We start from the raw sequence: 15,921 nt of genomic DNA, 5'->3' as shown, positions 1-15,921 counted from the left end.
TCGTTTGATTTTGGAAAAACAAGAAAGATGGTATGTGAGAAAAAAATAGTTATGTTGTATCAATTAAACTATCAATTATGTGATGTTTCAAATAATGAAACTGTGGACTTGCCTCAATCAATTGTCACAAGCTTATTCTAGTTATAAATATACAGCTGCATTAAACATTGAGAGAAGGTTTTGTTATCTGTGCTATCCGTTGATCATCATAATAATAATAATAAAACAAAAAAAAAACAATAAAACAACAACAACAAAAAAACTAAGGCACGCTAACCTTTTAATTCACCTTTTTGAACACAGTCAACATATATATTTGAGAGATCATTTTACTCTAGGAGTAAGTCTACCTAGACTTACTCTGTTCAATAACTCATGTTCTACATCAAATTTCAACGATTCAACCGTTCAATTTAAAGTTTTTAATGCATAGATCAAATCTGCAAATTTTTAGAAAATTTGAAAATTATTTAATACTTCATTTCATTAATTTGATACTTCCTTTTATGAAATTGTAAGTTGGAAAACTAAAACAAGTATGACTTCTTCCGAACACCTAAAGATATAAATGGATCAAATCAAACAATTGAAATTTAAGTTTATCTTATAAAAAAAATTACTGAAATTTGTCTTTTATGTTAAATTTTAAACTTGAACTTGCCTTGAGTGAAAATTTTAAAGTTTGTATATGGTTTGAGATTATGAAAAAGTATATTTTTGTATTCATAAACCATAACATTGACTTAAGATTGAGATTATGAAAAAATATACTTCTTTGAAGAAATTTTATGATCATGCATTTAATGATTCTTAAAAATTAAAATTGTTATAAGCGCATATATAAGACGATAATTAAAAAAAATTAATTTAATCTTAAAGTTTAATTAAATAAACACAGTTGCATGAACATTGAATAAACAAAATTCAAATAATTTACAAATAACCTGCTCTAAATGTAACTCTTATTTTAACTTGTTCCATTTAATAAACTTTTATAAATATCGAATTTTGTTAACCTAGCATTAGTTTTGAGAGGTCTCATGAATTAAGTCAAATATACAAAATTTTATATAATTCAAAATTCTTTAATATTTCATCAATCAACTTTATATTAATTTATAATGATATACTTACACAAAACCAACGTCAACTTTCACATCGTTTTTTTTTTCTTCCTGGATTGTGGACACCAGTTTCGTTTGAGTATTCCTTTTCTTTTTCTCTAAAAACACAATTTATCAATTTCTTGTTCCTACACCTTGAATCTCAACATTGCCATTTCCCACATTCCTGGGCAGTCTCAAATCCCGAGGCGTAGGAAACAGTCGAAGCATTTAAATTAGAGCGCTTTACCATTTTAATGTGTTAACTGAACAAAAAACAAGAAATAAAAAACCCAATGTGTTGGCAGATAGCAGTTTAGCGTGAGAAAAAAATATAGTAACGGTTAGTTTGATCACAACTACAAGTGAAACAACCAAGATAGTTTCAGTTCCATACGCAGTTAGGAGTAGATTCTTAGTCCTAACTTGCACACAACCCATGTGAATATCGCGCATGAACCATGACAAATACTGCACAAGATTCTGATGCATAAATCATAATGAGTGATGCAAATACAAAATCATGGGCACAAAGAAACCCTAACAAAAAAAAACTTTGTTCCTTTGATAAAAAAAACTCCACATCATACTGTCAAACAAGCTGGCGAGTATTTTGAAAAGAAACAAAAACCCGCAGATAGCATGACAGGTCTAATATACAATTATTTCAAAGTTGTTTTTCGAAATTTCTCCTATTGACACATACCGAGACAAGCTATGAAAGTAAGTGATAACTCCAAGCTGTGAAGCGTAGACAGACAACGCGATCTACTCCTGCCATTGTAATAATCAACCCAAGGATCTTCATTTGCTGAGTTATCATGCTTATTAGCAATATTGCACATGTTCTTTTGAAATTGGAAATACGTGATGATGTCAATTGCCTAGGAAGAAGGCCTTAAAACGCTGTATCAAAAAAATGAAAACAATTCATTAAGGAAACAACCACCACCAATAAGGGTACAAGTTTTGGGTGTGATTTCATCATACTAGTCTCGAGACAACCATTATGCAAACTTGGGAAATGGAGTTGCTTCTGAAGGCGGAAGTGTGACTGATCGCAACAACTCGAGTGAGAAAACAAGCCCAAGGAAATGAGAAAGAATAGTGTTCGCTGAAGCCTGTAAAAATAAAATAAGTGTTTAATAGTGTTACACATTTCTTGATGAGTGGCGCCAAGTGGCCAATCATTGCTTTTGCTGAAGACCATATGTTGTATACTTGTGTCTAAGACAACGAAAATCTATGAAAATATTCACCAAGATCAGACATAACAAAAATGCCACCTTTTGTTTCTGGAAACAAGATTTTGTTATTATCATCATTTCCTTAAGAAAATCATGAAAACAGTGGAGGTAATATTTACGGAAATACTGGCAATAGACCCTATCCATCACACTTTTTTCCAACACACTCTACACTATTGGGTGAAATTCATATCAACCCACTAAAAATTGTCAGTTCTACCCCATATAAATTTGGTAGAAACACATAAATTTTACCCAATAGTGAAGAATGTATTGGAGAAAGTGCATTAGAAAATGCGAGATACTAGCATTCCCCATTTTGTAATTGTTATTTGTTAGTTAAAACATATCAACTTCATGGAAAAAAACTAAACATCACAACCTTTCCTATTTTCATAAGTCATTTACATTATTTAAAATTTGTCTCGTCTTAGAAAATGGGTGCATATCAGAGGACAAGGCTTGCAGAACAAAGGGAACAGAGGAAACTAATGAGAATAAAACTGATGAAAACAAGAATTAAACTTAAATTACAGAATTTAGCTCGAGCACAAACCCAGCAAAAAAAAATCTGTAGAAGGGAAACTTTCTACTCAAGACATACCTGCACCAAAAATACATCCAATGCGAGAACTGGGCTGTTACCAGGTGATATTCCCTGATAATACGGGTTGGCTGAGGAAGTGAGAGCCTTTGCAACTAACAATCCAACCGTGGCTTGCATTCCAAGGATAGCAGCACCCATCCCCAATAGGTTCATTATTATACCATTTTTCAACCCTTTCACTACATCAGCGCGAGGGGGTGCCTGAAAGTTATATGTTAAAGATATACAAACAGACAATTCCTTCACATTGACAAAACTAAGTGAACATTGCGAAATTAACATCATTCAGCTCCCTAATCAAATTCAATAATTGACACACCTTGGTAGGGTCATTTGCAGTTCTTTGAAGCTTCTCAGAGAGGCGAATATAGCCAAAGGACCAAAACACGGAAATGAAGGCAGCCACTATTCCACCCGCAGTGGCATAAAACGTGGCCGGCGACGTCACTTTTCCGGTGATGACGACGGAAAACGAGAGTATAACGGCAGCCACGACGGTGCACACTAGCTGACCCCAAAACCCTAAGCTACCCAAACGCTTGAAATGCCTCGCCGTCTTCTCCAATCTCTTCGCCACCTGCACCGCAACAAAACCACATTTTGAAACCCTAGAAATGCAATTCGAGTCGGCAATCGAATAAGACGGTTCAGCAATTCAGAAAACACACACTCATTGGTTGGTGAGGGAGAGAGAAGTGACGAGAATGTACCTGCTCGAGTTTCGCCTTCTCTGATTCGCCGTTGGAGTGAGTGGAAACCGGAGACACTTGCGAAGAAGCGCGTGCGATTAATGGAAGCTTTTTCCATCGTTGACCAGCGAGGGAGGAACCGAGAGAGGAAGAAGAACGAGTCAAATTGAGAGGGAGTGAGGGCAGGGAATATGGCCGGAGAAATGGTTGGGGGAGACGAGGGGCGGCGATGGCGGAGGCTGAGAGAGGAGCCGCCGCCGCGAAGCTGCCGGCGCGTGTTGCCGGCAGAAGTAGCGTTTGCATGGCTGTGGTTGGTGAGAAGAGAAGAAATAGAATGGTCTCCGTTTGGCTTTTATGGTCTCTTCTTTTTCAGTCCTGTACTTACCTCATTACCACGCTTTCAAATTCGAATCCAAGGGGTTGCAAGGCCCAGTTTACGGTTAAGATATTTTGGGCCACTTTCTCGTACCTGTTGGGCCTTCATTACTGAATCATTGCTCACTGTGTTGGCAAATGTTCATACCACCATGCCTCATGAAGATTTGAAGACCAAAACTTGTCCATAGAGCATAATGGGTAGGCGAACTACTTATTAGACTTTTACTATATACATCTTCCAACTTACTAAGCACACTGCACTTCCACTTCTCTTATTTTTTACTATGTAAAATTACTTCAATACCCTTCATTTCTTTTAAAAAAAATACTCCTCGTTTCGTGTTGTGTTTCTTTTTTCTTCTATTCATGTCATGAAGACATGGAAAATAAAATGAAGGTTTAAGATTACAAATAAATAAAGTGTACTTATGTATTAATTTACTCTAAATAAATAAATTAATTAATGAGGGTGATTTATGATTCACGGACAATGTCATCAATTTGGTGCAAAAATAATAAGAAAATATTAAAAGTTATATATCTCTTATGCTATATTATATTAAACCCCGGATCCTCTGTTATTCACGGTAGTTCATGATCTCAAGTCCAAAACTATATTCGTGGATTCACACTATTTTTATATAAAAATAATAATCTTAAGGGCCGAAATCATTTTCGGCTCAAAAAAGTGGCTGAAAAATGATAATTAGGAGGCGAAGACACACTCCTAGAATCACGAGGTCTAATTTTAGACAAAACTTTTTGCAATTTGTTTGATCATAAATAGGCAGACATGTGATGATGCAATGTTGTCGTTATCGAGCATGTTAGGTGACAAATATATAATGTTGTCACACGTGTCGTAGTTCACTGACCTCTCAACGGTAGTGCTGAGAAAAAACCAAAAAGAAACAAATGCATCATGACCGCTGAAAGAAAGGGCAAGACAACCTGAGCTAAAAAAAAAAGTAAAAGAGGGAAGTGGATTCAAAGGTGGATACGGCTTGTCATCCCTTTAAACAACTTTGAACATAGATGGATTCAAAAAGCATCCACTTTAAAAAACTTTGAGCAAAGTAAGGCCAGGTTTTGGGATTTTACTGCGCCATCACCCCTTTCTTATTTCCTTATGTCACAAGTAAGAGGAGATGTTACTTTACCATTTCTTTGCATGCATCTTTATTAATCAATTAAAAAGAAATATAAACTTTCATCCATGTTATCGTTGTTGTCTAGCTTCACTTTAGTCTAGGCAAGCTTGTAAGTTTTTCCGGGTATGCCTTATATACTGCTTTTGGACAACCCTCTCAACAATTAAGAGATCCATTCGAAAAACATGGGGAATAGTTGAAGTAATGAGCCCTCTATATATAGAAGACTCATTACTTCAATTAAGATAATCCAAAATTATTTCATTTTTTCGTTGAAACTTTAGGGGTTCTCTAAAAAAGATAGCGAGAAAAATAATTCCTAAAGTCGAGACTAAGAGAAATGTATAACTATAGAATTGTATCTTCTTTTTTTTTTGTCATTTTTTAAAATCTAAAAATTTTGTTTTGCGCGTACATAGTATATATTGGATTTATATAGAAGTTTATATGGTGATTATTGGACTGTTTTACTTTTACAAGTGAAAGTTGATAAAAAAAAATGTTTAAACACTCTTAGGCACAACAATTCAATTTATATACTCTTTACTTTTCTTCACCTTAACTTGCTTGGGACTTTGTTTATTTTTCAACAAGGAAAAATAATTTAACCTTGTACCCATCACATATCGACAAACAGCCTTGTAAATAAGAAATAATGTAACCTTTAACCTTGTATATAAAGGCATAAACAAATGGGTTGAATTTAGTGGAGGGAGTCTTGCAAAGTCACTAACCAACATTGGTATTCTTTATTGGAAGAGAACAAGTGTTTACATTTATTGCTAAGATGATTGTCTCTAGAAAATTACCAAACAAATAAGAAAAAAACTTACAAGAGATACTTACATATTTAACCACTGAGCTGCGCATCTATTCTATTGTAACAAATCAAAATTCAAGACAAAAGTGTCGCATGTGATTCATGAAACGGGCTCATGGTCTCATATATTCACCATAGAAACCTCGTGTCTATCTCTACTCCCATGGACACGATTATAAACACATCATTCTTCAATGACACTTATGTTTGCAGCCTACATTTTAGAGTTGTTTATTCTTATTTTGGGCATTTCAAATGATTGTTTTTCCTGTATTTAAGAAGAGGGGCACCATTTTTATCCATATTGCTTGTATCTCATTTCACACAGTCCAAAGACGGGTTATAGAGGCTTTTCACAAACTAATTCTTTTGGCTTCTTCTCTGGGACCATTGCTTCAAGTAGGGTCCTGTTATTAGCAGTTGGGGAATACCATTCAATTTCTTGTCATCTGTTGCATGAGTTTTCCCAATCATACCGAAAGAAACTTTTGCAACTGTTTGTGAACTAAAATACTTCTACTTCCAAGTTGTTTTCCAAAATCAGCATAGAAAAAAGAAATGAACTCAACATCATCCATTCATCATCAACTTTTTATCGTCATAGATTATAATTTTATAAGAGACTTGTTGTGAAAGGACAAAAGTACTTTTCATTTTGCAAGTTGGAATGGACCAATCATAACTATATAAACTAATCTTTAATTTACCATTTAAAGTAGTTATTTAGTTCCTACTTGTTGTTAATGATTAATAATTATACATTTTTTAAAGTTTCGTTCCTAAATTCTCCCATTTTATAGCTCCAAAACACTTCTTTTCTTGCAAGTTGCAAAATTCCTTTAGTGGAGAAACTATTGGTCAGGTCTAGTGATCTAGAAAAGATAGACAATCAAGTCCAACTAGTAGTTACAGAAATCGTTGTGCGAGACCATTCCCACATTCTTCTCAGATAGTACACTGGATCTGCAAGTAAGCTTCTGTCGACTCATTGAAATGCATTTAAGAATTTAAGCAATCCAACAAAAGTATTAGTGTGTTCTTAACTTCATATGGAATTAATCACTTACTTGCACAGTGTCCTCGCTTTGTTTTTTAAAAACCGCTTGTTCATTCATAGTCTTGGATTCCGTTCATCTCAGAAAAAGGTAAAGTCTCATGTGAAAGTTTTGTCCCTTTTATGAAGTTACAAGCATACTCACGAATAAAATATATACAGATCTTCAGTCTTGACATATATAGATAAGTTTAAATCTGTTATATGGTAAAACAAGTAAGTAACCTAGTGACTGAGGTTAAAAAATGGAGAATTCGGGACAGTTGATATTAAATATGTGTTGTTATTCTTTTTTTAACAGTAAGGGCTATGAAATTTTTCCTCTTAAAAATTATGGTCTAGAACTACATAGACTACATTAATGATAGACAATAATTTATCACTTTTAAGGTTGGAATTAAGATTATTCACGACATGCCTTTTGAATCCTTCAGTGTCCATTATTTAAGAAAATGATGGTGACACGGGCAGTTGTCACAAGTTTAATTGCTATTGAAGCAGCAACATGTGAAGTCACAGTAACAACTCCCCATTTACTGCTGCCATGAATGCCCTTTACTTGTATAGTGAATTAGAGATTAATGAAATGTTTTTTCTCCCCCATGTAGTTTACTTTATGCCCGTGACCCTCCATCTTGTTATTATTAAACTGTACGTTTCAAACCAGAAAGCACATGTGTCCAAATGGTGATTAGTGACTTTGGTAGCTTAGCTACACTGAAGACTTGAAAATTACTATTTGTTATCACTAACTTTTTTTCTCTTTTACAATGCTGGCAACAAAATTAGAACTTAAGATCTAGGACATATTATCTAAAGTCTAAACTTTACATTACTGGGTTAATCTTTGTGATTTGTATTTATAATCACTAATCACTAACTACTATTGAGAATTTGACACCACTTCAGCATCATTGTCCGAATTGTACTCTTGTCTTTGACCATGATAGGAACCAAACGTAGGTGGTACCGAACCCAACGAAAACGGGGTAAACACAAACAGAAGAAAGAGATGCCCCCGCCCCTTCCGGTCCCAAGGCCTCAGCTTATTGTCTCATTGCAATTTCATAAGGAATTCTAGAAGCTATCTATTATCACTCATCATTCATATTTAAGATTTTTTTAATTTAAAATACCATTTTGTAAATATAAGTAATTTATTTACAACTGAGAGAGAAAACTACCTCCTACTGTCTTTTTGCACCTTGAATTTAAGTATCAATTGAATTTCAAAATAATTGGTCCATAAGAATGTATCTCCTACAAGCTGTAAATCACATGTTAATACAAATCGCATATACTATTATAGTTCTTTTTGTAATGTAAAAGACGGTGCGAAAAATGTAATATAATCACCTTCCTATAAATTTCTCTTTTTTTTTTCACCCATATCGACCACGGAATACTAAATTCACGGGGGTGGTGGTGGACTATTCAGATACTCTGATACAAAATATGGAGTCCAACTCACTCGGATGTCTTGTAGCACCAATTAGATTCCTTTCGGTTCTATTTGCCAATTATGTCTAAAGAAAATTGTTTTTTACCTAAGACTTGATAGAGAGAGAGAGAGTAGGCACAGCAGTACCATATAACTCACTTTTATTATCTTTCCTTCAGTTAGGTTCAGTTCATCTTTATCAACTGCACAAAGAAGGAGAATTATCTTTGCTTTCTGCTGCCATTTTCTCCCTACAACTCAAACCAATTCCACCTTTAGTACCCCCCATTTAATCATTTTTCGTCCTCTTACATACCAGCCTGTTTGTCTGCCACACTAACACTTCCTAGCTACTTCCCAAAAGTCCTTCCACTAATTCTCTAACCCCCCAAGCACCAAACTGATCAAAAGATTTGGTGAACAAAACAAACAAGTTGTAGTTGGTAACCATATCCCTTCACTGTTTGCCTCTTCCCCTCTATCCTCTTTTTCTACTCCATGAACTTGTAGTTGCAAGCCAATATGTTGTATTACCTACGGGAAACATGAGCCTTAACTTCCAAAATCTCCATTTGTGGTGGAGAATCACATCCTTCCTTCTCCTACTTCTTCAATCTGCTAAATCTCTCAACTCTGATGGTATTCTTTTGCTTAAATTCAAATACTCCATCCTCAGTGACCCACTATCAGTCCTAGAGAGCTGGAACTACGATGATGTGACTCCATGTTCATGGCATGGTGTTACATGCACCGAAATTGGACCACCTGGTTCCCCTGGCTTGTTCAGAGTAACTAGTTTGGCCCTTCCCAATAGCCAACTTTTGGGTTCCATTTCTAAAGACTTAGGCATGATTCAACACCTTCGCCAAATCGATCTCTCCAACAATTTCCTCAACGGCTCTCTCCCCAACACTATCTTCAACTCTTCCCAACTTCAAGTGCTTTCCCTCTCAAACAATGTCATCTCAGGTGAACTACCTGAGCTGGTTGGTAACCTCACAAACCTTAAACTTCTCAACCTCTCAGACAACGCCTTTGCCGGGTTGATCCCAGAAAAGCTTCCTACTTTACCAAACTTAACCGTTGTTTCATTGAAGAGTAACTACTTTTCTGGCAGTGTCCCAACCGGGTTCAACCATGTAGAGATTTTGGATTTGTCCTCCAACTTGCTCAACGGTTCTCTGCCAAATGACTTTGGAGGCGAAAACTTGCGCTACTTGAACCTCTCCTACAACAAGATTTCGGGAACAATACCTCTAGCATTTGCAAAACAGATTTCTGGAAACACAACAGTGGATCTCTCATTCAACAATCTAACGGGACCAATACCAGGGTCTGAGGCTTTGCTCAACCAGAAGACAGAGTTTCTATCAGGGAATGCTGATCTCTGTGGTAAGCCTCTGAAGCTTCTTTGCACTGTTCCCTCTACTGCATCCACTGCTCCACTCAACGGCACCACATCTTCACCAGCAATTGCAGTCATGCCAAAAACAATTGACACAACACCTTCAACAAACACAACAGGAACCACCACCCAGAATGTCTCACCAAGTGGCCTAAAACCTTCCACCATAGCAGCCATTGTGGTAGGAGACTTAGCTGGCATGGCCCTTTTGGCCCTCATCATTCTCTTCATCTACCAACACAGGGAAAAAAGATACACAAATCCAAAACCAAACATGAATGCTTCTGTTTCCAGCAACTCAGAAAAGAAAGAGGAAACTGTTTCAAGACAAGTGGTAGATGTGAGAACAGTAACACTAACACCTTCTCTTCCGTGTTCCTGCTTAACAATCAAAGAAGAAGAAACTTCAGAGGCAACAAGCTCCGACAGTGACCGCGAGAGCAACACTGCGGTGGACATCATCGGCGCACAAAACGGGAACACTCTTGTAATCGTCGACGGTGAAACGAACCTGGAGCTAAAGACTTTGCTCAAGGCTTCAGCGTATATTTTGGGAAACAGCCACGTCAGCATTGTTTACAAGGCGGTGCTGGAGGATGGGAGAGCCTTTGCCGTTAGAAGGATCGGTGAGTGTAAGATTCAAAGAATGAAGGAGTTCGAGAACCAAGTGCGTGCCATTGCAAAGCTTCGCCACCCCAATTTGGTTAAGCTTCGTGGCTTCTGCTGGGGTCAAGATGATAAACTCCTAATATGTGACTATGTTCCCAATGGCAGCCTCGCTACCATGGGTTACAGTAAGTTCACTCCCCACCTTATTTACCACATCAAATATCATTCATAATCATAACAATTCATTAGGTACCTTAATTAAACACTTCATGTGGTGTTTTGATAAGGTTTTCCAATCAATCTTGACAACTTTTTTTATTTTTTATAGGAATCAGTAATTCTGATTAGAAATTTATAGTGCTTGACAACAAACAGACGTAGGACTATAAGCTCAATATATCAGTGTGCTTACGTTGTCCATTCTAAATATATATGATTAATGCACAGCTAGCAAAAACAATACTAAAAACTAGTAAAGAACTATATGTCTGCATATTTTAGCTTTTTAAAAAAAATTAATTAAACATTCTTTAAGTGTGATAAATGATGAGAATTATATTGTTTGATGGAGGTTTTATATATTATATTTAGGAAGAGGAGGTACATGTTCTTTGAAATTGTCCTTGGAGGGGCGATTGAAGATAGCAAAAGGGGTGGCACGAGGATTGGCCTTCATTCACGAGAAGAAACACGTGCATGGCAACGTTAAACCGAGCAACATTCTATTAAACTCGGAAATGGAAGCCGTGATAAGCGATTTTGGGGTGGACCGGCTCCTGTTGAATGACGTCGCGATCGCCCACAGAGCAAACGGTTCGGCAAGACAACAAGAGCTAACATTGGGTTCAAGCCCCTACACGACAATGGGCTCATCGTCCAGTACGGTGGGCCTAATGGCCTATCAAGCACCAGAAACGTTTAAAAACATCAAGGCCAGCAACAAATGGGACGTGTACTCTTTCGGCGTGGTGTTGCTGGAGCTTCTAACTGGGAGGGTTTTGTTGGAGCGGGAGTTGGAACAGTGGCATGAACCGGGTTCGGTGGAAGAGGAGAAGAACCGGGTGTTGAAGATGGCTGACGTGGCAATAAAGTGTGACATGGAAACAAGAGAGAGTGTGTTATTGGCATGGTTCAAGTTGGGCCTCAGCTGTGCTTGTCCGGTCCCACAAAAGAGACCCTCCATGAAAGAGGCTCTACAAATCTTGGACAAGATCCATGCTGCTACCCTCAATTAATTCTTCTTTATAAATCATAAGCCTCTATTTTTAGCCTTTTCCTTCTTTTCTTGACCTTGTTAGAGACAAGTGTTTAATTGTTTGTGCATGCATGCTAGTAACAATGATTAATTGTAACATTGATCACCCAATCCAATCTATAATTAAGGTGCTTTTCGCCACTCTTGCTGACTATTAATCTTCCGCAAGAACCGATATTCATGTTTAGTCGTACATGTGAATGATGGAGAACGAGTGCTTCTGAATTTGATTAATGCTTGGACAGTGACAGGGTGGATCTAAAGTCTTTCATAACTGATACTACAATAGACTGCACTCTTTCGTTGTCAGTTTTTAATATTTCTATTTAATTTAAATAGAAATATTCGCTTGTGTTTAAAACATTTTCAATTCTTAAAGAAATTGGTAGTAACGAATATTTATCTTTATAAAATAAGTTGGATTAAGCGCATGCTTCATGGCAATGGCAGCAGTGGAGCATGTGCTTGCTGGTTTTAATTAATATAATAAATTTTAACTCCAAATGCATGTGGTTTCCTGCTGGATCGAGGATAAGAAAATAAATAAATAAATAAATAGTGTCAGGTTGTTGATGGGTCGCATAGATAAGGAGTATCTAATGATGGTTTTTGTTTCTTGGTGAATCATAAAATGGTTTAGCTGTATTTCCAGACGATCCATGAACAACTCTCATCAGCTGCCTTCAGTAATTTCTGATTTACCCACATATATATTCCTCGAAAAATTCATTAATATTATTTAAAAATTCTTATGTAAATATACACAAAATCCCTATCTACCGACACTACCAGATTCCCAACTCTTCATAATGCTCATGACAACAAAATTACAACTTGTTTTTGTTCCACATTCATTACAAAGACAGTCTAGGCCCAATTGCTTGTCATGATATCAAGCTGAACCATCATCTTTGAGTTTTTTTTTTTTTTTTTTTGTCAAAAAACATTAGACTTCTTAACATTAAAGGCCTAAATATCTAGAACCATGTTAAGAAACATTAAGCCCAATGTAAAAATGGAACGTGGTTTTAAATTTACAACATAGCCTTAGCAAAACAAAAAATTACCAATATAACCGCGATAATAGGAGGCTTTGTTGATATCTGCACAGCAACTAACAAGGAATGATAATCATAATATAATAAATGTTTTGATTTTAGCTGTAGAGAAAAATTTGATGAAACAAAACAAGTGTTATTTAAACACACACCTAACAAAAGAAAAAGTGATGAAGTTGAACCACCTAAATACCATTAAAGTGTTATTTAAATAAATTGATGCATAAATATTTATAGGATAATAAATAATAAATTAAATTTTAACCATAACTAAAATTTATTTACATATAAGTTAAAATCAGTTTTATAGAAATTAAATGAAATAATTTCTACATCTTAAATTACACATAGGTTAATTTGAACTTGTCAAAGAAATTTATTTCATTTTAACTTCTTATTTACTTCTCTTACAGACGTTTATAAAAAAGATCATCTAAACAAAATTTAAGATTATAATTTATGAGTTGACTCAAGTTATTATTTAACCAAATAAGAAACAACAAAAAATGAAAACGTGTTCAGTTTGATGGTTTGCTAAATTGAAAATGTGCATGTTTTTGGACCTTATTGGTTGGTTGTTGGTACATCATAAATATAATATCTTTCTTCTTATTTATAAACTAAATTTAGTATAATTATTAATTTTTTATATAAGACTAAATTTGTACATACACTCTAAGTAATTTAGAAAAAGACAAGTAATAATTAAAAAAATATATAAAACATATACATTCTAATTGATTAGAAGATATATCAACATTAATTAAGAAAGCAAAATAATAACTCTATTTAGTTGACTATCTAAAGTGACTGATCTACATCTTTCCTTGTAGCCTTGGAATTGTGTCTTGATCTCCTGGATACACGATTTGAGACTAATCCCTATGGAGATTTTGGTATAGTTTTAGAAGAAAAATATATAAACAAGATAAATTTATTTTTATTCTCTCTAAACTTATATAAATGAAAAAATAATTACAAAAATTAGTTTATGTATTATAATATTGATTATTATTTTTTATTTAAATATAATTTTAGTTATTTAAATTTAAAGTAAATCTATTTTTAATTTATCAAATTTAAGACTATTTTTTTAGTCTAAAATTTTTTAAAAATTTAATTTTAAATTTTTATGTTACCAATAACACATTTAAAATGATAAATTTAAACAATAATATAATAACGATACTAATAAATAAATTTTATATAATACTATTTGATAAATTAATTTAAATATAAAAATTAAAATAAAATTTTAAAAAATTATAAAATTTAACTTTAAAAATTAAAATAAATTTATTTTGAAATTGAACGAGACTAAAATCATAAAAAAAAAAATTATGCTTCATAATGTATAAGCAAAACACAATTACAATCTCAGTCTAAGGTTAAGAACCAAATGATATTAAAGAATGGTATTGATTCTTATGAACCAAATGAATTGGTGCATAATAAAGTTATGCGCAATATGATTTAAAGAAATGAAATTTTAGAAACGAGTTTCACGGGTCCACCTGTTTTATAATGAATAACCACTTGATAGATGGAACAATTGAGAGGAACGTTGGAAGGTAGGAGCCATGGAAACCAACAAGAAAAGGCAAATCTTCATACTCTCAGGTCAAAGCAACATGGCTGGTCGGGGTGGCGTCGTCAGGGACAATAACACCGCTAAAAAGTATTGGGACGGCGTCGTTCCGCCGGAGTGCCGCCCCGACCCTTCCATCCTCCGCCTCGCCACCACCCTCCAATGGGAGCCGGCGCGCGATCCCCTCCACGCCGACATCGACACCACCAAAGTCTGCGGCGTGGGCCCCGCCATGCCCTTCGCGAACGCGCTAGTGCGGCGGGGCGTGGCGGGCGAGTTAGGTCTGGTCCCCTGCGCCGTGGGCGGCACCGCCATAAGGGAGTGGGCGCGTGGGGAGAAGCTGTACGAGAACATGGTGAAGAGGGCGAAGGAAAGCTTGAAGCTTGACAACAATTGTGAAATCAAAGCGCTTCTGTGGTTCCAAGGAGAAAGCGACACTGACACCGAGGCTAAAGCTGCTGCTTACAAACTCAACATGGAAACCCTCATCCATAATGTTCGTCAAGACCTCCATTTTCCTTCTCTTCCCATTATTCAGGTAAGGTTCCTTTCTATTTACCACAATTTTATCTTTTATATATATATATATATATATATATATATATATATATATATATATATATATTTTAACATTGAAAATTCCCTATGTGTAGGTGGCATTAGCCTCTGGGTCTGAGTACATGGAGAAAGTGAGAGAGGCACAAAAAGCGATTGATCTTCCGAATGTGATTTGCGTGGACGCTAAGGGATTGCAACTGCAGAAAGATAATCTTCACCTTACAACCGAGGCTCAAGTTCAGTTGGGTCATATCATGGCTGAGGCCTATCTTACCCATTTTCATGCCTGATCTCATCATCACTTGTTTGTTTGGCTTAATGTGAAACTTTATCTTCCACTTTTATATATTATTTTACTCATAATACAAATGATGAGAATTAATTTCCGTCTCTTCAGCTTATGGAATGCTAAACCAGATTTCTCACAATGTTCAGCTACACTCTTTAACTCAGTGGATGTTCATTTAGAAGTGGTAAGTGCATCAAAGAATTAAATTTACCTTATGGAAAGCATTTAATAATGTTTTGCCGACAAATGAATTTCATAAGAAGAGGATAGTGAATATTGACTATTGAGGCCAGATGTCTTGTTTGCGAATAAACCCATCCCTCCACTTTCTGTTTGTCACAAAATTATGGCCCAGGTGTGTAACATCTCTCATTCGTTGCAATGTCCATTTCATCTTGTGCAAGCTCTTCAATTCCTTTTTTAAATGGCATGCTCCATCTCAAGGATAGTTAAATTCTACTCTAATGGTTCCTTCATTATGAGTCTAAGCAAACTTCTTGTGGGGACTCGTTAGAAGCATAAAGCTCAGTTTATAGTTGCCTACACTTCAAATTGGGAATCGTGTTTTTACCGTCCTAGTCGGATCCCGATCTGATACTCCTTACAGGATTTGATCCGATGATTCTTGAATATGGGTCTTCTCGGTCAGTAGACGATCTAACCTCTCGC

General features: G+C 35.5%; 3 protein-coding genes across 5 annotated transcripts; 2 read left to right on the top strand and 1 right to left on the bottom strand.

The window, feature by feature from the left end:
- Positions 1 to 1,644: 1,644 nt before the first annotated feature.
- On the bottom strand, positions 1,645 to 4,015 carry TIC21 (translocon at inner membrane of chloroplasts 21). Of its 3 annotated transcripts, none has more exons than XM_020381688.3 (5): positions 3,668 to 4,015; positions 3,277 to 3,534; positions 2,955 to 3,158; positions 2,109 to 2,224; positions 1,645 to 2,009 (listed from the first exon to the last, which is right to left on the bottom strand). In XM_020381688.3, the coding sequence occupies exons 1-4, from the start codon at positions 3,947 to 3,949 to the stop codon at positions 2,111 to 2,113; spliced, it is 858 nt and encodes a 285-aa protein (XP_020237277.1). In that variant the 5' UTR covers positions 3,950 to 4,015; the 3' UTR covers positions 1,645 to 2,009; positions 2,109 to 2,110. The 3 variants fall into 3 exon arrangements, with proteins under 3 accessions (XP_020237277.1, XP_020237273.1, XP_082916331.1); XM_020381684.3 differs by having other exon boundaries at positions 2,094 to 2,224; positions 3,668 to 4,014; XM_083060205.1 differs by having other exon boundaries at positions 1,645 to 2,224.
- Positions 4,016 to 8,613: 4,598 nt separating this feature from the next.
- LOC109795439 (Leucine-rich repeat protein kinase family protein) lies at positions 8,614 to 11,900 on the top strand. Its single transcript, XM_083060204.1, has 2 exons — positions 8,614 to 10,689; positions 11,096 to 11,900. The coding sequence occupies exons 1-2, from the start codon at positions 9,036 to 9,038 to the stop codon at positions 11,737 to 11,739; spliced, it is 2,298 nt and encodes a 765-aa protein (XP_082916330.1). The 5' UTR covers positions 8,614 to 9,035; the 3' UTR covers positions 11,740 to 11,900.
- A 2,422-nt stretch (positions 11,901 to 14,322) lies between these two features.
- On the top strand, positions 14,323 to 15,349 carry LOC109794660 (carbohydrate esterase, putative (DUF303)). The gene is made up of 2 exons (XM_020354104.3): positions 14,323 to 14,943; positions 15,059 to 15,349. The coding sequence occupies exons 1-2, from the start codon at positions 14,398 to 14,400 to the stop codon at positions 15,251 to 15,253; spliced, it is 741 nt and encodes a 246-aa protein (XP_020209693.2). The 5' UTR covers positions 14,323 to 14,397; the 3' UTR covers positions 15,254 to 15,349.
- Positions 15,350 to 15,921: the final 572 nt, after the last annotated feature.

Source organism: Cajanus cajan, chromosome 7 (genome assembly GCF_000230855.2).
Source record: "Cajanus cajan strain Asha chromosome 7, NIPB_CcT2T_4, whole genome shotgun sequence".
Classification (NCBI taxonomy): Eukaryota; Viridiplantae; Streptophyta; class Magnoliopsida; order Fabales; family Fabaceae; genus Cajanus; species Cajanus cajan.
Note: the sequence above shows the minus strand (reverse complement) of the source record. Positions and strands in the feature narration are given on the sequence as shown.